At 45.5% G+C, this 22,009-nt stretch overlaps 1 protein-coding gene across 1 annotated transcript in view; it reads right to left on the bottom strand.

The window, feature by feature from the left end:
* LOC139384623 (otogelin-like) overlaps positions 1-22,009 on the bottom strand; it is a 135,203-nt gene that overhangs the window by 12,689 nt on the left and 100,505 nt on the right. Inside the window, exons 35-51 of the mRNA XM_071129441.1 lie at positions 20,970-22,009; positions 20,101-20,477; positions 19,492-20,025; positions 19,111-19,293; positions 18,372-18,549; positions 17,893-18,041; positions 14,912-15,001; positions 13,556-13,742; positions 10,112-10,332; positions 9,090-9,228; positions 7,940-8,128; positions 7,140-7,349; positions 5,514-5,618; positions 3,298-3,402; positions 1,474-1,575; positions 1,280-1,378; positions 1,067-1,107 (exon numbers count right to left, since the gene is read on the bottom strand). The exon at positions 20,970-22,009 is cut by the window's right edge and continues 684 nt beyond it. Of these exons, the coding sequence (XP_070985542.1) occupies positions 1,067-1,107; positions 1,280-1,378; positions 1,474-1,575; positions 3,298-3,402; positions 5,514-5,618; positions 7,140-7,349; positions 7,940-8,128; positions 9,090-9,228; positions 10,112-10,332; positions 13,556-13,742; positions 14,912-15,001; positions 17,893-18,041; positions 18,372-18,549; positions 19,111-19,293; positions 19,492-20,025; positions 20,101-20,477; positions 20,970-22,009 (3,949 nt within the window). The remainder of the gene's footprint in view (positions 1-1,066; positions 1,108-1,279; positions 1,379-1,473; positions 1,576-3,297; positions 3,403-5,513; positions 5,619-7,139; positions 7,350-7,939; positions 8,129-9,089; positions 9,229-10,111; positions 10,333-13,555; positions 13,743-14,911; positions 15,002-17,892; positions 18,042-18,371; positions 18,550-19,110; positions 19,294-19,491; positions 20,026-20,100; positions 20,478-20,969) is intronic.

The raw sequence follows: 22,009 nt of genomic DNA, 5'->3' as shown, positions 1-22,009 counted from the left end.
TAACACGAACACATCTACTACAGAGATAACACGAACACATCCACTACAGAGATAACACGAACACATCCACTACAGAGATAACACAAACACATCCACTACAGAGATAACATGAACACATCCACTACAGAGACACATCCACTACAGAGATAACACAAACACATCCACTACAGAGATAACACGAACACATCCATTACAGGGACACATCCACTACAGAGATAACATGAGCACATCCACTACAGAGATAACACAAACACATCCACTACAGAGATAACACGAACACATCTACTACAGAGATAACACAAACACATCCACTACAGAGATAACACGAACACATCCATTACAGGGACACATCCACTACAGAGATAACACAAACACATCCATTACAGAGATAACACGAACACATCCATTACAGGGACACATCCACTACAGAGATAACACGAGCACATCCACTACAGAGATAACATGAACACATCCACTACAGAGATAACACGAGCACATCCATTACAGGGACACATCCACTTCAGAGATAACACGAGCACATCCACTACAGAGATAACATGAACACATCCACTACAGAGATAACACGAACACATCCACTACAGGGACACATCCACTACAGAGATAACACGAGCACATCCACTACAGAGATAACACGAACACATCCATTACAGAGATAACACGAACACATCCAGTACAGAGATAACATGAACACATCCACTACAGAGATAACACGAACACATCCACTACAGAGATAACACGAACACATCCACTACAGGGACACATCCACTACAGAGATAACATGATCACATCCACTACAGAGATAACACGAACACATCCACTACAGAGATAACACGAACACATCCACTACAGAGATAACACGAACACATCCACTACAGGGACACATCCACTACAGAGATAACATGATCACATCCACTACAGAGATAACATGAACACATCCACTACAGAGATAACACGAACACATCCACTACAAAGATAACACGAACACATCCACTACAGAGATAACACAAACACATCCATTATCATGTGGAATCATACAGAAACCTACCAGAACACATTTTGGCTTCGACAGTTTGTCACACGCACACTCTGGAAAAACATAGGGAAACAAAAAATAACATTTTCAATTTGTGTTTTTTTTGGGGTTGAATAAACTACATGAGAGTTAGACTGATTAAACTGGAGGCTAACAGGTTGCTACGTGATGGAGGAGGACACACGTTCCCTCATCATTACGTGATGGTGTAAGAAGCTACTTTACCGCAGCTGTGCAGGGGACAGCAGTGGTCTGGAGGGGACACGGTGACAGCAGACATCCCCAAGGGACATGACAACTCAGCACACCGGTACGGCTCACACACTGCACACACACACACAGGAATCAGAGACACTGTGAGTGTGTGTGTGTGTGTGTGTGTGTGTGTGTGTGTGTGTGTGTGTGTGTGTTGTACTCACCACAGTGGTAGACAGGACAGCAGAGGTCTGTACTGTTGGCGTCCACCGTCAACACCTCTCCATCCTGGCAGTTTGGAACCACCTCCAAACAGGAACCACACACTGGAGAGAGGAGACACATCAACACACTGGAGAAAGGAGACACATCAACACACTGGAGAAAGGAGACACATCAACACACTGGAGAAAGGAGACACATCAACACACTGGAGAAAGGAGACACATCACTGGAGAAAGGAGACACATCACTGGAGAAAGGAGACACATCAACACACTGGAGAGAGGACACATCAACACACTGGAGAAAGGAGACACATCAACACACTGGATAAAGGAGACACATCAACACACTGGAGAGAGGAGACACATCAACACACTGGAGAAAGGAGACACATCAACACACTGGAGAGAGGAGACACATCAACACACTGGAGAAAGGAGACACATCAACACACTGGAGAAAGGAGACACATCAACACACTGGAGAGAGGAGACACATCAACACACTGGAGAAAGGAGACACATCAACACACTGGAGAAAGGAGACACATCAACACACTGGAGAAAGGAGACACATCAACACACTGGAGAAAGGAGACACATCAACACACTGGAGAAAGGAGACACATCAACACACTGGAGAAAGGAGACACATCAACACACTGGAGAAAGGAGACACATCAACAACACTGGAGAAAGGAGACACATCAACACACTGGAGAAAGGAGACACATCAACACACTGGAGAAAGGAGACACATCAACAACACTGGAGAAAGGAGACACATCAACACACTGGAGAAAGGAGACACATCAACACACTGGAGAAAGGAGACACATCAACACACTGGAGAAAGGAGACACATCAACAACACTGGAGAAAGGAGACACATCAACACACTGGAGAAAGGAGACACATCAACACACTGGAGAAAGGAGACACATCAACACACTGGAGAAAGGAGACACATCAACACACTGGAGAAAGGAGACACATCAACACACTGGAGAAAGGAGACACATCAACACACTGGAGAAAGGAGACACATCAACACACTGGAGAAAGGAGACACATCAACACACTGGAGAAAGGAGACACATCAACACACTGGAGAAAGGAGACACATCAACACACTGGAGAAAGGAGACACCACAGTTTGACAGTAAAACACATAACTTTAACAATGTGTATAATGGCATGACGAAGAATTAGATTCTGGTTATGTTTGTGGGATGATGCTGGTCTGTCATGGTTGTGGTTGCATTGTCATTATGTTGTGGTCATGGTTGTGTTGTGGTTGTGGTTGTGGTTATATTGTGGTTGTGGTGTGGTGTGGCTATATTGTGGTCATGGTTGTGGTTGTGGTGTGGTTGCGTTGTGGTTATATTGTGGTTGTGGTTGCGTTGTGGTTATATTGTGGTTGTGGTTGTGGCGTGGTTATATTGTGGTCATGGTTGTGGTTGTGGTGTGGTTGCGTTGTGGTTATATTGTGGTTGTGGTTGCGTTGTGGTTATATTGTGGTCATGGTTGTGGTTATATTGTGGTCATGGTTGTGGTTATGTTGTGGGATGATGCTGGTCTGTCATGGTTGTGTTGTTGTTATATTGTGGTCATGGTTGTGTTGTAGTTATATTGTGGTCATGGTTGTGGTTATATTGTGGTCATGGTTGTGGTTATATTGTGGTCATGGTTGTGGTTATATTGTGGTCATGGTTGTGGTGTGGTTGCGTTGTGGTTATATTTTGGTCATGGTTGTGGTTGTGGTGTGGGATGATGCAGGTCTGTCATGGTTGCATTGTGGTTATATTGTTGTGGTTGACTCACTACAGATGTGTGCCAGGCAGCAGCTGCCATCAGCCCTGGTGGCGATGAGGGTCTGGTCCTCTCTACAGGCTGGGACGTCTGACTCACAGCGCTCTGGGTCACACTCTGTACACAACACACACACACACACACACACACACACACAGAAATACACATTTTAAACATATGTATCACCATGGCCAAGTATCATCACATAGAATAATATCATCATATAGCCTGGTATCATCATATAGAATAGTATAATCATATAGAATAGTATCATCATATAGCCTGGTATCATCATATAGTCTGGTATCATCATATAGTCTGGTATCATCATATAGTCTGGTATTATCATATAGAATAGTATCATCATATAGCCTAGTATCATCATATAGCCTGGTATCATCATATAGAATAGTATCATCATATAGCCTAGTATCATCATATATCCTAGTATCATCATATAGCCTGGTATCATCATATAGCCTAGTATCATCATATAGCCTAGTATCATCATATATCCTAGTATCATCATATAGCTTGGTATTATCATATAGAATAGTATCATCATATAGAATAGTATCATCATATATAATAGTATCATCATATAGTCTAGTATCATCATATAGAATAGTATCATCATATAGTCTAGTATCATCATATATCCTAGTATCATCATATAGAATAGTATCATCATATAGCCTAGTATCATCATATATCCTAGTATCATCATATAGAATAGTATCATCATATATCCTAGTATCATCATATATCCTAGTATCATCATATAGAATAGTATCATCACATATCCTAGTATCATCATATATCCTAGTATCATCATATATCCTAGTATCATCATATAGAATAGTATCATCATATATCCTAGTATCATCATATTGCCTGGTATCATCATATAGCCTAGTATCATCATATAGCTTGGTATTATCATATAGAATAGTATCATCATATATCCTAGTATCATCATATAGCCTGGTATCATCATATAGCCTAGTATCATCATATAGCTTGGTATTATCATATAGAATAGTATCATCATATAGCTTGGTATCATCATATAGAATAGTATCATCATATAGTCTGGTATCATCATATAGAATAGTATCATCATATAGTCTAGTATCATCATATATCCTAGTATCATCATATATCCTAGCATCATCATATATCCTAGCATCATCATATATCCTAGTATCATCATATATCCTAGTATCATCATATATCCTAGTATCATCATATATCCTAGTATCATCATATAGCCTAGTATCATCATATAGCATAGTATCATCATATATCCTAGTATCATCATATAGCATAGTATCATCATATATCCTAGTATCATCATATAGAATAGTATCATCATATATAATTGTATCATTATATAGTCTAGTATCATCATATAACCTAGTATCATCATGTAGCCTGGTATCATCATATAGTCTGATATCATCATATAGTCTGATATCATCATATATCCTAGTATCATCATATAGCATAGTATCATCACATATCCTAGTATCATCATATAGCCTGGAATCAGCATATAGAATAGTATCAGCATATAGAATTGTATCATTATATAGTCTAGTATCATCATATAGCCTGGGATCATCATATAGCCTGGTATCATCATGTAGCCTGGTATCATCATATATCCTAGTATCATCATATATAATTGTATCATTATATAGTCTAGTATCATCATATAACCTAGTATCATCATGTAGCCTGGTATCATCATATAGTCTGATATCATCATATAGTCTGATATCATCATATATCCTAGTATCATCATATAGCATAGTATCATCACATATCCTAGTATCATCATATGGTCTAGTATCATCATATAGCCTGGAATCAGCATATAGAATAGTATCAGCATATAGAATTGTATCATTATATAGTCTAGTATCATCATATAGCCTGGGATCATCATATAGCCTGGGATCATCATATAGCCTGGTATCATCATGTAGCCTGGTATCATCATATATCCTAGTATCATCATATATAATTGTATCATTATATAGTCTAGTATCATCATATAGTCTTGTATCATCATATAGCCTGGTATAATCATATAGAATGGTATCATCATATAGCCTGGTATCATAATATAGCCTGGAATCATCATATAGCCTGTTATCATAATATAGCTTAGTATCATCATATGGCCTAGTGGTGGTGATTATACAGAAGAGAGCCCCCCTCACCACAGACGTAGTCTGGACAGCAGGAGTCCTCTCTGAAGTAAGACACCAGCTTCTCTCCATACTGACACTCCGGGGGGAAGATGTCACACAGGGTTTGGTTACAAACTGGATGACAGACAGAGAGACAGAGAGACAGAGAGACAGAGAGACAGAGAGACAGAGAGACAGACAGACAGACAGACAGACAGACAGACAGACAGACACCATCAGATCAATACAAACCAATCACAATACATAATGGCCGCCTAAACATCGTTCCTAAATTGTTCAAGTGGAACTCAAGTTCCCGTTGACATTGAGTTGAGCTCTCAACTCTTTAAAGTTCCTTCACAATTGTTTTCAGGGCCATCGGATTCATTTTTTTTGAGTAGTGGTCCACTTGTGACAGAGTGTTACAGCAGGCTTTCATAGGACAGCAGCTGACTTTGCTAAGTTGGTTCAAGTCTTTGGTGTAAAGTACTTAAGTGAAAAATACTTTGAAGTACTACTTAAGTTGTTTTTTTGGGGGTTATCTGTACTTTGCTTTATTATTCATATTTTTTACAACTTTTACTTGGGCTCCTGAGTGGGGGAGCAGTCTGAGGCACTGCATCTCATTACAGACACCCCGGTTTGAATCCAGGCTGTATCACAACCGGCCGTAATTGGGAGTCCCATAGGACGGCGTACAATTGACCCAGGTTTGACCCAGGTTTGGCCCAGGTTTGACCCAGGTTTGGCCCAGGTTTGACCCAGGTTTGACCCAGGTTTGGCCCAGGTTTGACCCAGGTTTGACCCAGGTTTGACCCAGGTTTGGCCCAGGTTTGACCCAGGTTTGACCCAGGTTTGGCCCAGGTTTGACCCAGGTTTGGCCCAGGTTTGACCCAGGTTTGACCCAGGTTTGACCCAGGTTTGGCCCAGGTTTGACCCAGGTTTGGCCCAGGTTTGACCCAGGTTTGACCCAGGTTTGACCGGTGTAGGCCGTCATTGTAAATAAGAATTTGTTCTTAACTGACTTGCCTGGTTAAATAAAAAATATATACTTGCCTATGGAAAATGATGTATTTTTTCTGCAGGGCAGAAAATGGTCCAATTCGCACACTTATCAAGGTCATCCCTACTGCCTCTGATCTGACGGACTCACTAAACACAAATGCTTTGTTTTTAAATGATGTCTGAGGGACGGAGATGATGTCTGAGGGTCGGAGATGATGTCTGAGGGTCGGAGATGATGTCTGAGGGTCGGAGATGATGTCTGAGGGTCGGAGATGATGTCTGAGGGTCGGAGTGTAAACCCTGGCTATTCGTCAAATAACAAAATAAACATTCAAATTGTGCCGTCTGGTTTGCTTAATATAAGGAATTTTAAATTATTCATGCTTTTACTTTTGCTTTTGATACTTAAGTACATTTTAGCACCTACATTTACTTTTGATATTTAAGTATATTTAAAACCAAATACTTTTAGACTTTTTAGTATTTTACTGGGTGAAAAAATACTATTAAGGTATCTTTACTTTTACTCAAGTATTTAAATCGAGTACATTTTCCACCACTGGTTTAAGTAATTTGGTTTAACCCACTAAGTTTTAGGTTAACCTAACTTGAATTTTCCCAGTGTACTGTAGTAATGTGCCAGTTTCTTACCGCAGGCTTTCTGTGGGCAGCAGGAGGTGTCGTCTGCCAGACTGATGACCACTTCCCCGGCCCTGCGGCAGAGCGGCTGAGACACGGCAGAGCAGTTATACTCCACTGGAACGATACTGTCGTTGTCACAGCGATACATACAGCAGCCATCTTTAGACGCCTTCCACACCTCGCCAGGAGCACGGGGTACACCCGAACTGTCCGTACAGGCTGGGACACACACACAGATAAAACATGTACTGAAGTGTAAGATGCCTTCCACACCTCGCCAGGAGCACGGGGTACACCCGAACTGTCCGTACAGGCTGGGAGACACACACAGATAAAACATGAACTGAAGTGTAAGATGCATTACTCAGATGTTCTTACTCAGGGTGACTTACAGTAAGTGTATTCCACTAAAGACCAGACTAGACCGGACCAGACCAGACAAGACCAGACCAGACCAGACCAGACCAGACCAGACTAGACTAGACTAGACTAGACTAGACTAGACTAGACCGGACCAGACTAGACTAGACTAGACTAGACTAGACCGGACCAGACCAGACTAGACTAGACTAGACTAGACTGGACCAGACTAGACTAGACTAGACTAGACTGGACCAGACCAGACTAGACTAGACTAGACTAGACTGGACCAGACTAGACTAGACTAGACTAGACTAGACTAGACCAGACCAGACCAGACCAGACCAGACCAGACCAGACCAGACCGGGTGTTTTGTATCATATGAATGTTGACCAGTGTTCATTTGATTGTGTGTGTGATGGCGGAGGGTTGATCAGTGAAGGCTCACCACACTTCTCAGGGGGGATGCAGAGGGCAGAGTAGGGTCGATGGAGCAGAGTGCCCTCAGGACAAACACATCCCTCTGTCAGGCCTGTACACTGCTCAGGGTGGTGGTCAAAGTCGTGGTTGGAGCAGGACTGGGCCGTACAGGTAGGCAGACAGGCCTGGTAACGCAGTCGGTCTGGACACATGAAGGCTGGGAGAGGAGAGAGGTGAGACAGACACTGTTTTAAACTGTTCATAAACATTATCAGAACCACGACAGGCGACAGAGCTTCAGTCAATATTATTACGTCCATGATGCAGAACTTTGTCTTTTGCTTTACACAATGACATTGACTGACATGGAAACATTATACTGTGAGTGTGTTGACTGACAGGGAAACATTATACTGTGAGTGTGTTGACTGACATGGAAACATTATACTGTGAGTGTGTTGACTGACAGGGAAACATTATACTGTGAGTGTGTTGACTGACATGAAAACATTAAACTGTGAGTGTGTTGACTGACATTAAAACATTAAACTGTGAGTGTGTTGACTGACATGAAAACATTATACTGTGAGTGTGTTGACTGACATGGAAACATTATACTGTGAGTGTGTTGACTGACATTAAAACATTATACTGTGAGTGTGTTGACTGACATGGAAACATTATACTGTGAGTGTGTTGACTGACATGGAAACAATATACTGTGAGTGTGTTGACTGACATGGAAACATTATACTGTAAGTGTATTGACTGACATGAAAACGTTATAGTGTAAGGCTTCATGTGTCTGCCTGTGCTTTGGAAGCCATGTTAAACTGTGATTTGGAAGCCATGTTAAACTGTGATTTGGAAGCCATGTTAAACTGTGATTTGGAAGCCATGTTAAACTGTGATTTGGAAGCCATGTTAAACTGTGCTTTGGAAGCCATGTTAAACTGTGCTTTGGAAGCCATGTTAAACTGTGATTTGGAAGCCATGTTAAACTGTGATTTGGAAGCCATGTTAAACTGTGCTTTGGAAGCCATGTTAAACTGTGCTTTGGAATCCATGTTAAACTGTGCTTTGGAAGCCATGTTAAACTGTGATTTGGAATCCATGTTAAACTGTGCTTTGGAAGCCATGTTAAACAGCCAGTGCAGCAGAATAAAGCCAGTCCTTACGACAGTAGTCTGGGCTCCTCCACTCCATGCAGACGTTGAACTTGTGACAAGATGCCACGTAGGCAGCCAGCGCTACACACGGGTTGTTGACGTACTCCGCGTCACGTACCCACACCTCACAGAACGTACTGGGAGGAACCTGCGGTGCATTACAAGAAATACAACAGCGTTTTCTTCAATCGTCTGTCTTCTGTTTCAACACATCTACAGTGCTGTATTGGGGATGGGAGGGTACTGTACAGAATCGTCTGTCTTATGTCTTCAACAAATCTACAGTACTGTATTGGGATGGGAGGGTACTGTACAGAATCGTCTATCTTATGTCTTCAACACATCTACAGTACTGTATTGGGATGGGAGGGTACTGTACAGAATCGTCTGTCTTATGTCTTCAACACATCTACAGTACTGTATTGGGATGGGAGGGTACTGTACAGAATCGTCTGTCTTATGTCTTCAACACATCTACAGTACTGTATTGGGATGGGAGGGTACTGTAGACATCTACAGTGCTGTATTGGGATGGGAGGATACTGTAGACATCTACAGTGCTGTATTGGGATGGGAGGGTACTGTACAGAATCATCTGTCTTATGTCTTCAACACATCTACAGTACTGTATTGGGATGGGAGGGTACTGTAGACATCTACAGTGCTGTATTGGGATGGGAGGGTACTGTAGACATCTACAGTGCTGTATTGGGATGGGAGGGTACTGTACAGAATCATCTGTCTTATGTCTTCAACACATCTACAGTACTGTATTGGGATGGGAGGGTACTGTAGACATCTACAGTGCTGTATTGGGATGGGAGGGTACTGTAGACATCTACAGTACTGTATTGGGATGGGAGGGTACTGTAGACATCTACAGTGCTGTATTGGGATGGGGGGGTACTGTAGACATCTACAGTGCTGTATTGGGATGGGAGGGTACTGTAGACATCTACAGTGCTGTATTGGGATGGGGGGGGGGGGTACTGTACGACGAGGGAGAGAGAGAGAGGAAGCAGGGAACCTACAAAAGCATGGCAGGGGCTGAAGGAGGTGTTTCGCAGCATGGTCATACACTGGGAACAGTCGCTGGTGGAACAGTTGACTTCTCTGCGCCGGCTGTGGCTGATGTAACTAGTGGTGTTGGGGACCTGCCAGCTGTCGATGAACACCGCTGGGTCCTCGCTCTCCCCGACTGTCGTCCCATTCGACAGCATCAGGTCATTGGCCGGGTTACCATCACAGCAGCCTGGGGGGGGGGAGTAGGGGGAGGGAGAGAGAGAGAGAGAGAGAGAGAGAGAGAGAGAGAGAGAGAGAGAGAGAGAGAGAGAGAGAGAGAGAGACAAAGAGAGAGAGAGAGAGAGTCACGAGAGAGAGAGAGAGAGAGAGAGAGAGAGAGAGAGAGACAAAGAGAGAGAGAGAGAGAGAGAGAGAGAGAGAGACAAAGAGAGAGAGAGAGAGAGAGAGTCACGAGAGAGAGAGAGAGAGAGAGAGAGAGAGAGAGAGAGAGAGGTGATCGGAAGAGGGGAACAGAGGGGGAGAGGAGAGAGAGAAAGTGTGAGAGAGAGCATGCGTCGGGGGCAAGGCCATGGCCAGAATGCAAGAAGGGAGGGATAGTGAGCGGGGAGCCAGAAGATGAAACAGCGTTATTATTTCAGGAATGGCACGTTCACCTACAAAACATGCACAACATCTCAGGGACCCTACTCAATATGTGGCCCTTAATCTATGGCCCCTACTCAATCTGTGGCCCCTAGACAATCTATGGCCTCTATTCAATCTGTGGCCCCTACTCAATCTGTGGCCCCTACTCAATCTATGATCCCTACTCAATCTATGGCCACTACTGAATCTATGGCCCTTACTCAATCTATGGCTCCTTCTCAATCTATGGCCCCTACTCAATCTATGGCCCCTACACAATCTATGGTCCCTACTCAATCTATGGCCCCTTCTCAATCTATGGCCCCTACTCAATCTATGGCCCTTACTCTATCTATGCCTCCTTCTCAATCTATGGCCCCTACTCAATCTATGGCTCCTTCTCAATCTATGGCCCCTTCTCAATCTATGACTGCTTCTTAATCTATGACTCCTTCTCAATCTATGGCCCCTACTCAATCTATGGCTCCTACTCAATCTATGGCCCCTTCTCAATCTATGACCCCTACTCAATCTATGGCTCCTACTCAATCTATGGCCCCTACCCAATCTATGGCACTTACTCCATCTATGCGTCCTTCTCAATCTATGGCCCCTACTCAATCTATGGCCCCTACTCAATCTATGGCGCCCTACTCAATCTATGGTCCCTACTCAATCTATGGCCCCTACTGAATCTATGCCCCCTACTGAATCTATGGCCACTACTCAATCTATGGGCCCTACTCAATATATGGCCCCTACTCAATCTAAGTCTATGGCTCCTTCTCAATCTATGGCTCCTTCTCAATCTATGGCTCCTTCTCAATCTATGGCCCCTTCTCAATCTATGGCCCCTTCTCAATCTACACCTACAAAACATGCACAACATCTCAGGGACCCTACTCAATATGTGGCCCTTAATCTATGGCCCCTACTCAATCTGTGGCCCCTACACAATCTATGGCCTCTACTCAATCTGTGGCCCCTACTCAATCTGTGGCCCCTACTCAATCTGTGGCCCCTACTCAATCTATGATCCCTACACAATCTATGGCCTCTACTCAATCTGTGGCCCCTACTCAATCTGTGGCCCCTACTCAATCTGTGGCCCCTACTCAATCTGTGGCCCCTACTCAATCTATGATCCCTACTCAATCTATGGCCACTACTGAATCTATGGCCCTTACTCTATCTATGCCTCCTTCTCAATCTATGGCCCCTACTCAATCTATGGCTCCTTCTCAATCTATGGCCCCTTCTCAATCTATGACTGCTTCTCAATCTATGACTCCTTCTCAATCTATGGCCCCTACTCAATCTATGGCTCCTACTCAATCTATGGCCCCTTCTCAATCTATGACCCCTACTCAATCTATGGCTCCTACTCAATCTATGGCCCCTACTCAATCTATGGCACTTACTCCATCTATGCCTCCTTCTCAATCTATGGCCCCTACTCAATCTATGGCCCCTACTCAATCTATGGCGCCCTACTCAATCTATGGTCCCTACTCAATCTATGGCCCCTACTGAATCTATGGCCCCTACTGAATCTATGGCCACTACTCAATCTATGGGCCCTACTCAATATATGGCCCCTACTCAATCTATGTCTATGGCTCCTTTTCAATCTATGGCTCCTTCTCAATCTATGGCTCCTTCTCAATCTATGGCTCCTTCTCAATCTATGGCCCCTTCTCAATCTATGGCCCCTTCTCAATCTATGGCTCCTTCTCGATCTATGGCCCCTTCTTAATCTATGGCCCCAACTCAATCTGAATGGCTATAGCAGGTGAGGTTCTATGGTACGTCCCAAATGGCACCCTATCCCTAGTGCACTACCTTTGACCCCATGGCCGGGGCAAAAGGAGTGGTATAAATAGGGCATAGGGTACCACTTGGGAAGCACACTACAACCAGCCTCCATACCACTCCACTTCAAATGGATGCCAGTGTCCTGGTAAACCAAATGGCATTGTCCTGGTAAACTATATACCAGCATCCTGGTAAGCCACATACCAGTGTCCTGGTAAACCACATACCAGTGTCCTGGTAAACCACATACCAGTGTCCTGGTAAACCAGATATCAGTGTCCTGGTAAACCACATACCAGTGTCCTGGTAAACCACATATCAGTGTCCTGGTAAACCACATACCAGTGTCCTGGTAAACCATATACCAGTGTCCTGGTAAGCCACATGACAGTGTCCTGGTTCCACATGATAATGTCCTGGTAAACCACATGCCAGTATCCTGGTAAACCACATACCAGTGTCCTGGTAAACCATATACCAGTGTCCTGGTAAGCCACATGACAGTGTCCTGGTGCCACATGACAATGTCCTGGTAAACCACATGCCAGTGTCCTGGTAAACCACATACCAGTGTCCTGGTAAACCATATACCAGTGTCCTGGTAAGCCACATGCCAGTGTCCTGGTAAACCATATGCCAGTGTCCTGGTAAGCCACATGCCAGTGTCCTGGTAAACCATATGCCAGTGTCCTGGTAAGCCACATGCCAGTGTCCTGGTAAACCATATGCCAGTGTCCTGGTAAACCACATGCCAGTGTCCTGGTAAACCATATACCAGTGTCCTGGTAAACCATATACCAGTGTCCTGGTAAACCACATGCCAGTGTCCTGGTAAACCACATACCAGTGTCCTGGTAACCATATACCAGTGCCCTGGTACCACATACCAGCATCCTGGTAAGCCACATGCCAGTGTCCTGGTAAACCACATGCCAACGTCCTGGTAAACCATATACCAGCGTCCTGGTAAACCACATACCAACGTCCTCATAAGTTCTAACTACACAACATACCACAGAGGCCCATGGTGGGCAGTTTGCTGTTGTAGCTCTCTGTCTCGATGACCAACATGCCCGTGCTGTGGAACCACTGCAGCTTCAGGCCCGCTGGCGTACGGATCAGATACATGTTGCCGGTGTCCAGGATCTCAAAGCCAAACTTCTTGAACCTCGGCTTGGCGTACCTCGAGTTCACATACAGCTGACAAAGAGAAAAGAGGTGTCAAAATCCTATATGTTGAGGGGTACTGTATTGTCTAATATAGATAGGCCTACAAATACTACTGTGTGTGTGGCAAGTTCATTAACATCTCATCCCTTTTTAGGTCTAGGATCAACTCTTTCTACTTGACCTTGACTTTGATTCTGTCCGTAGTTAAATTGGTGAATAAAGGGCTAGTTAGACCGAGAGAGATGGGAAAGATGAAGAAGAGATAGGAAGAGATGAAGAAGAGATTAGGAAGAGATGAGGAAGAAATAGGAAGAGATGAAGGAGAGATAGGAAGAGATGAAGAAGAGATAGGAGGAGATGAAGAAGAGATGAAGAAGAAATTAGGAAGAGATGAGGAAGAAATAGGAAGAGATAGGAAGAGATGAAGAAGAGATAGGAAGAGATGAAGAAGAGATGAAGAAGAGATTAGGAAGAGATGAAGAAGAGTTAGGAAGAGATGAAGCAGAGATAGGAAGAGATGAAGAGGAGATGAAGAAGAGTTAGGAAGAGATGAAGAAGAGATAGGAAGAGATGAAGAAGAGATAGGAAGAGATAGGAAGAGATGAAGAAGAGATAGGAAGAGATTAGGAAGAGATAGGAAGAGATGAAGAAGAGATGAAGAAGAGATGGGAAGAGATGAAAAAGAGATAGGAAGAGATGAAGAAGAGATAGGAAGAGATGATGAAGAGATGAAGAAGATATGAAGAAGAGATGGGAAGAGATGAAGAAGAGATAGGAAGAGATAGGAAGAGATGAAGAAGAGATAAAGAAGAGATGAAGAAGAGATAGGAAGAGATGAGGAAGAAATGAAGAAGAGCTGAAGAAGAGATAGGAAGAGATGAAGGAGCGATAGGAAGAAATGAAGAGGCGATAGGAAGAGATTAATAAGAGATGAAGAAGAGATAGGAAGAGATGAAAAGGAGATAGGAAGAGATGAGGAAGAAATGAAGAAGATAGAAAGAGATGAGGAAGAAATGAAGAAGAGATGAAGAAGAGAGGAAGAGATGAAGAAGAAATAGGAAAAGATGAGGAAGAAATGAAGAAGAGATGAAGAAGCGATAGGAAGAGATGAAGAGGAGATAGGAAGAGATGAAGAAGTGATAGGAAGAGATTAAGAAGAGATAAGTAGAGATGAAGAAGAGACGAAGGAACAGACTGACCCTCCTCTGCAGTCTGTTGATGACCAGGTGGTTGGACTTGTGGGTAATGTTCAAAACCACTAGACACAGGTTGGTGAAATTCCACAGCAGCTTCGGATGGAAACAGAAAAATAAATATTAAATATACTTTTTTATTTTATTTACAAAGGCTAAGAATCTCGAATAAAAGGGATTAAAGTCATATACAACTACTCGACTTGTGAATGAATAATGATAATTTCCTGAGAATTTTACATTATATAGGGGTGTAAGACAAGGATGTCCTTTATCACCATATTTATTGATTATCGCCACTGAAATACTTTCTGCAAAGGTACTGTAGCTACAGTATAGGGCATGGGTGTCAAACTCTGGCCCGTGGGCCAAATTTGGCCCGCGGGGTAATTATATTTGGCCCGCGAGACAATACCAAATTACTACTAGAGCTGGCCCGCCGGTATTATACAGCGCATTCACCACTAATACTACGAATCCCATAATGCTCTGCTGTTTTCGCGCGCCAATCAAGACAGGACCCAGAAACGCTCTCTCCTCTGTGACAGTAGTCATAGCAACATAGACGCTACAACTGTCAGCGAGCTAACCCTTCCCAAAAATGGCGAAAAGAAAGGCAGAAAACAGGAGCTTTCTGGACAAGTGGGAGGCAGAATATCTGTTTACATATGTAAAAGACAAACCTGTTTGTCTTGTTTGTGGAGTCAACGTGGCTGTAAGTAAGGAGTACAACATTAGACGACACTATGAAACGAAACACCATGACAAATACAAGGACCTGGACATGACTCAAAGGAGCCAGAAAGTAGAGGAGATGAAAAGAAGTTTGGTTTCACAACAGAATATGTTTAAAAAAGCCACATCACAAAGTGAGGCTGCTGTAAAGGCTAGTTATATAGTGGCAGCAGAGATCGCAAAATCAGCCCGGCCCTTTAATGAGGGAGAGTTCATGAAAAAGTGCATGATGAAGGTTTGTGACCTCGTATGCCCAGAGAAAAAACAAGCATTTTCAAACGTGAGCCTGAGCAGGAACACAGTAGCTGATCGCACATGTGATCTTGCCACCAATCTGTATGACCAGCTGATGGAAAAGGGAAAAGATTTTGTTGCGTTCTCCCTCGCTGTGGATGAGAGCTGCGACGCATCTGATACTGCTCAGCTGTCAGTCTTCATCCGTGGAGTGGACTCAAATCTGTGTGTTACGGAGGAGCTATTAGGATTCAAATCAATGCATGGCACAACCACAGGAAAGGAAATCTTTGAGGAGGTTTCCAAATGTGTAACTGAAATAAAGCTGCCGTGGGATAAACTCGTTGGATTAACGACAGATGGTGCGCCAGCGATGTGCGGTAAAAAGAGTGGACTGGTGGGCATGGTTCGGGAGAAGATGCGGGAAGAGAACTGTGCAGGTGAGCTAACTGTTTACCACTGCATCATACATCAGGAAGCACTGTGTGCCAAAGCCCTAAAGATGGAACATGTTATGACCACAGTAACACAGGTAGTTAACTTTATAAGAGCCAAAGGTCTAAATCACCGCCAGTTTAAATCTTTTCTGGAGGAGTGTGGTTCGGAATACGTAGACGTGCCGTATCACACAGAGGTGAGATGGCTAAGCAGAGGAAAAGTACTGAACAGATGTTTCGAGCTGCGTGAGGAAATATGTCAATTCCTGGAAACCAAAGGGAAGGATACAGCAGAGCTCCGGGAGCAAAAGTTCCTGTGTGAGCTGGCCTTTCTCTGTGACATCTCGAGCCATCTCGATGCGCTGAACCTGCAGCTTCAGGGGCGGGGGCGCATCATCACAGACATGTACGCTGCAGTGAGGGCCTTCAAAACTAAACTGTGCCTGTGGGAGAATCAGATGCTGCAAGGAAACCCTTGCCATTTTCCCTGCTGCCAATCCATAAAAGCGCAGATCTCTACCGCCGTGTTCCCATGCGCACAGTTTGCTGAAAAACTCAGTGCTCTCGCCGCTGAGTTTAGCCGGCGATTTGCCGACTTCGATGCCCAGAAATGCAAGTTTGAACTGCTTAGTAACCCCTTCGCAGTTGATGTGGAAAATGCACCAACCAACATCCAAATGGAGCTGATTGAACTCCAGTGCAACGACACGCTGAAGTCAAAGTATGATGCTGTGGGCGCCGCACAGTTTCCACGGTTCATCCCTGACACAATGCCTCAGCTCCGCACCCAAGCTGCTCAGATGCTCTCCATGTTCGGCAGCACTTATCTATGCGAGCAACTTTTCTCCTCGATGAAGATGACCAAAACAACTCACAGGAGACGTCTGACTGATGAACATCTTCGCTCGATACTAAGGATTTCTTCAGCTCAGAGCTTGAGCCCAGACATTGATGAACTAGCATCCAAGAAGAGATGCCAGGTATCTGGCTTGGGCACATCAGATTAGACCAGTGTGCAATAATTAACGTTTTCTTTATGCACTTTTTCTTGCTACAAGGCATGGGCTTGAATGGTTGATTGATTTATTATCATTTTATTTGTAAAATTATTAGCCAGTGGAAAAGTTTATTTTGGTATTTAAATCAGAAGGCTGCAAATAGAAAAGAGGCATACAATTTTTATTTAAATTTTATTTATTTAATAAGTGAATGCCATTGATGTGTTTTTTCATTTGAAATTCGATTTTGCATGTCTCCACTATTAAATTATATATTGTATGGTAATAAGCGATGCTTGTTCCATATTCAATGTTAAAGCAAAACTTGTTTGGGTCCATATTAAAAGGTTAATTTGTTCAATGTTGGCCCGTGACTTTGTTCAGGTTTTACATTTTGGCCCACTGGATATTTGAGTTTGACACCCCTGGTATAGGGCCTCACTGTGTCTGAGGCAGCCATTTTGGGGAAACCGGCGTTACAGTTACCTACTGTAAATTCTATAGCTTCATGGCCTCACTTTCGCTGAGGCGGCCATTTTGGGGGCACAAGCGTTACAATGACCTAATGTACCCTCATCCTCACCGTGTCTGAGTCAGCGGGGCATTCCTGGACCACGATGCTGACGGTCTCGCTGGGCAGCTGGGTCACAATGTAGGAGGTAGCCTTGTAGATGGCCACGCTGTTACCATCAAACGTGATCACGTTCAGGTCGGGGAACACTGAGCAGCGACCTGAAGGAGACAGGACAACACCGGCAAGAAACAGGACATTATGACTGAGAAACGCCTGACGGGGAGGGTGTGTGTGTGTGTGTGTGTGTGCGTCAGTGGAGGCTGGTGGGGGGAGCAATAGGAGGACGGGCTCATTTTAATGGTTGGAGTGATATAAATGGAAAGTTATCAAGCACATCAAACATATGGAAACAACCTGTTTGACTCCCTTCCTTTTTATTCCATTCCAGCCATTACAATGAGCCCATCCTCCTATAGCTCATCCCACCAGCCTCCATTGGAGTGCATGTCTACTACTGTGAACGTGTGTCGCCTAGCAGTTGTCCTCACATGGGCAGTCCCACTGCGGGCAGCACTTGTCCCCGTTGACCAGGATGGCGAAGCCGAGCAGGCCGCAGTTAGGAGGGGTGGAGTTATACAGACAGTTCTGGGACATGTTGAATCGGACCAGCTGGCCGCTCACACAGAGGAACTTGGTACACTCATCTATGATCTCTGAATAGGGAGGCTGAGACAGGGAAGAACAACAGTTACTACCTGAACAGATTGAACAACATGTGTTGTAGAGTTTCCTAATTGAAAACAAAGATTAGATGAAACCATTGATGAGAGAAACCATTGATGAGAGAAACCATTGATGAGAGAAACCATTGATGAGAGAAACCATTGATGAGAGAAACCACGTACGAACAAGTAGCTAGAAGACTGCAGAGCGTTAGTAAATAAGGTAACAGGCTGAGACGACTGGGCCTACAGAGAGGCCTGGACTTTTCAGATAGTTACAATTATTATATATATATATATATGTATTGATTTAACCTTTATTTAAACGAAGCAAGTCAGTTAAGAACAAATTCTTATTTACAATGACGGCCTACACCGGCCAAACCCTAACCTGGACGACGCTGGGACAATTGTGCAACGCCCTATGGACTCCCAATCACGGCCGGTTGTGATACAGCTTGGATTCGTAACAAGCAAGCACTCAGATGCAGTGCCTTAGACCGCTGCGCCACTCAGGAGTCCCATGGAGCCTACATTGGATCCCATTGAGCCCCATGGAGCCTACATTGAGCCCCAGGGAGCCTACATTGAGCCCCATGGAGCCTACATTGAGCCCCATGGAGCCCACATTGAGCCCAATGGAGCCTACATTGAGCCCCATGGAGCCTACATTGAGCCCCATCGAGCCTACATTGAGCCCCATGGAGCCTACATTGAGCTCCATAGAGCCCATTGAGCCCCATCGAGCCTACATTGAGCCCCATGGAGCCTACATTGATCTCCATTGAGCCTACATTGAGTCCCATTGAGTCTACATGGAGAAGAGAGGAAAGGAGAGAGGACTTGGTCTACTCACAGTACACATCCTAGTTGAGGACACTGCCATGGATGTAGTAACCTCTGCCGTAGTTCCAACACGCTCTGTCGTGGTATATGGCGATACTACCGATGGTGGCGCGGTTGTCTCTGATGTGGTGTACGGCGACACAGGTGATGGTGATGGAGTCTTTGGTGCAGTGGTGTCTACTCCGTCCACCCTCTCTGGCTCTGGGGTGGAGGTTGAGGTGGCCGTGGGGGGCAAGGCGGGGACTGAGGGAGATGCTGTCGCATCTGGTGTGACCTTTGGCGTGACCTTTGGTGTGACCCCTGGAGTGGCTGCGACCTCTGTAGAGGTCAGCAGGTCAGGCGAAGGAGTCATTCTGGTTGTGCTCTCTGTGAATGCTGGAGTGTCCCCTGTCTCTCTAGTGGTGGATGGTACTATTCCTTCTGGTGTAGTAGTGGTGGATGTGGATGGTTCCGCGGTCGCTCCTGTGGGTCCTGTGGGGACGGCGGTAGATTCTGTGACCGTGGTCAGGCTGGGAACGGAAACAGAAGCGGATGTGGTCGTGCCAGTGGGTCCTGTGGGGACGGCGGTAGATTCTGTGGTTCTGGCAGTGGTGACTGGTTTGGTCGTGGTACGAACGGTCAAGGTTGGAACAACCTCTGATACGGTAGCTGTGACCAGGCTAGGAGGAGCGACCGTAGGAGGACCGGGTCTGGTCGTCGCTGTCGGAACCCCTGGAACTCCCAGAGTTCTTGTATCTACAGTTGCCCTAACAGTGCTCGGTCTGGCGGTGGACCTCACCGTTGTGGCAGTTCTGGACGTCGTCACGGGAACCCTGCCTGTTGTTGTCCTGCGTGTTGTTGTCATTGGTCTGTGGGTGGTCTTGGAGACTACTTTAGAAGTAGGAACCACTCTGGTAGTGACTCTCTCTGGGTGGCTAGTGGGTCTGGGGACTGACGTGGTGGAGGTGGAGGAGCTGGTTGTGGTTACTGGACCAGACCAGGAAGAAGTTGGTTCTTGTGTAGTTGTTGTGGAAGTAGTAGACAATACTTCCACCCTTCCTGTATCGGGAGGAATGCTAGTGGTCTCTGTTAGCGGTCTGATGGTCACTGGTCTGATGGCAGTGGTCACTGGGACACCAGGTACAGGTGTGATGGTGGTCGTATGGACACCAGGTAAAGGTGGGACAGTGGTCACTGGGACACCAGGTACAGGTGTGATGCTGGTCGTATGGACACCAGGTAAAGGTGGGACAGTGGTCACTGGGACACCAGGTACAGGTGTGATGGTGGTCGTATGGACACCAGGTAAAGGTGGGACAGTGGTCACTGGGACACCAGGTACAGGTGTGATGGTGGTCTTATGGACACCAGGTAAAGGTGGGACAGTGGTCACTGGGACACCAGGTACAGGTGTGATGGTGGTCGTATGGACACCAGGTAAAGGTGGGACAGTGGTCACTGGGACACCAGGTACAGGTGTGATGGTGGTCGTATGGACACCAGTTACAGGTGTGATGGTGGTTGTAAGGACACCAGGTAAAGGTGGGACAGTTGTCACTGGGACACCAGGTAAAGGTGGGACAGTTGTCACTGGGACACCAGGTACAGGTGTGATGGTGGTCGTAAGGACACCAGGTAAAGGTGGGACAGTTGTCGTGGGGACCGTAGTGGTGAGAGATAATACTGGTTCCCCAGGTACACCAGGCACGGCCGGGTTTTCGGGTGTCGCAGGAGGTCTCTCCGTCCTGGAGGTTGAAACTGCGCTGGTTGAAGTCTCGGGCAGAGCTGTGGTGGTTTTGGCAGTGGTCGTCATGGTAACTGAGGTTGTGGTGGTGACGCCTGGCACTGTAGATGAAGCACCGTGGTGAAGTGCGTCTACTTCTGTGCTGACCGCAGGTTTCACTGGGACCTCAGGTGTGGTCACCCTCTCTGTGCTAGAGACAGGGCTAGAAGGAGTGGTGGAGGTTTCGCTGTGGGGGGGCTTCCAAGGCTCCGTGGTCTTCAGTGTGGTGGGGGGCTGGGTCGTTACGGTCCCTACAGCCACTGGTGGACCTGGCACGGTTGTGGTGGTCTCTGTGTGTGACACCGGTGATACAGGTAATGTGGTTGTGGTTGGGACCACTGCTTCTGTTGTGGTCGAGATGGAAGGAGAGGTGAAGGTGGTCGTGGTGGTCTCTGTGTGTGACACTGGTGATACAGGTAATGTGGTTGTGGTTGGGACCACTGCTTCTGTTGTGGTGGAGATGGAAGGAGAGGTTAAGGTGATCTTCGGGGACTCAGTGATCATTACCAGAAGGTCTGTAGGTTTGGTGGTCGTTGTTGTGGTCCGTACGGTCGGGGGACCGGTAGTAGTGGTCAGTCTCCAGTCCACAGCTTCGGTCGGGTGTGCGGTTGTGGTTGTGTGTTCTGTGGTTCTCTCTGTGGTTGGAACAACGCCAGACCAAGAGGTCCTTTCAGTGTAGGCCTTAGGTGTTGTTGTCAGTTGAGATGTTGTTACCGTGTCTATGACAATCACAGGTGTTACTACAGCCGGTGTCATGGTTATACGGGTCGTTGCGAAGGGTTCCGCTGTTGCCGTTGAGACCGGTGCTCTCGTCGTTTTCTTGGTTGTCCCCGGCTGTTCTGAGGTAGGGACGGTT

The sequence above is a fragment of the Oncorhynchus clarkii genome, chromosome 26, assembly GCF_045791955.1.
Source record: "Oncorhynchus clarkii lewisi isolate Uvic-CL-2024 chromosome 26, UVic_Ocla_1.0, whole genome shotgun sequence".
Taxonomy (NCBI): Eukaryota; Metazoa; Chordata; class Actinopteri; order Salmoniformes; family Salmonidae; genus Oncorhynchus; species Oncorhynchus clarkii.
The sequence above is the reverse complement of the archived record's forward strand: the minus strand, read 5'-3'. Positions and strand labels throughout refer to the sequence as shown.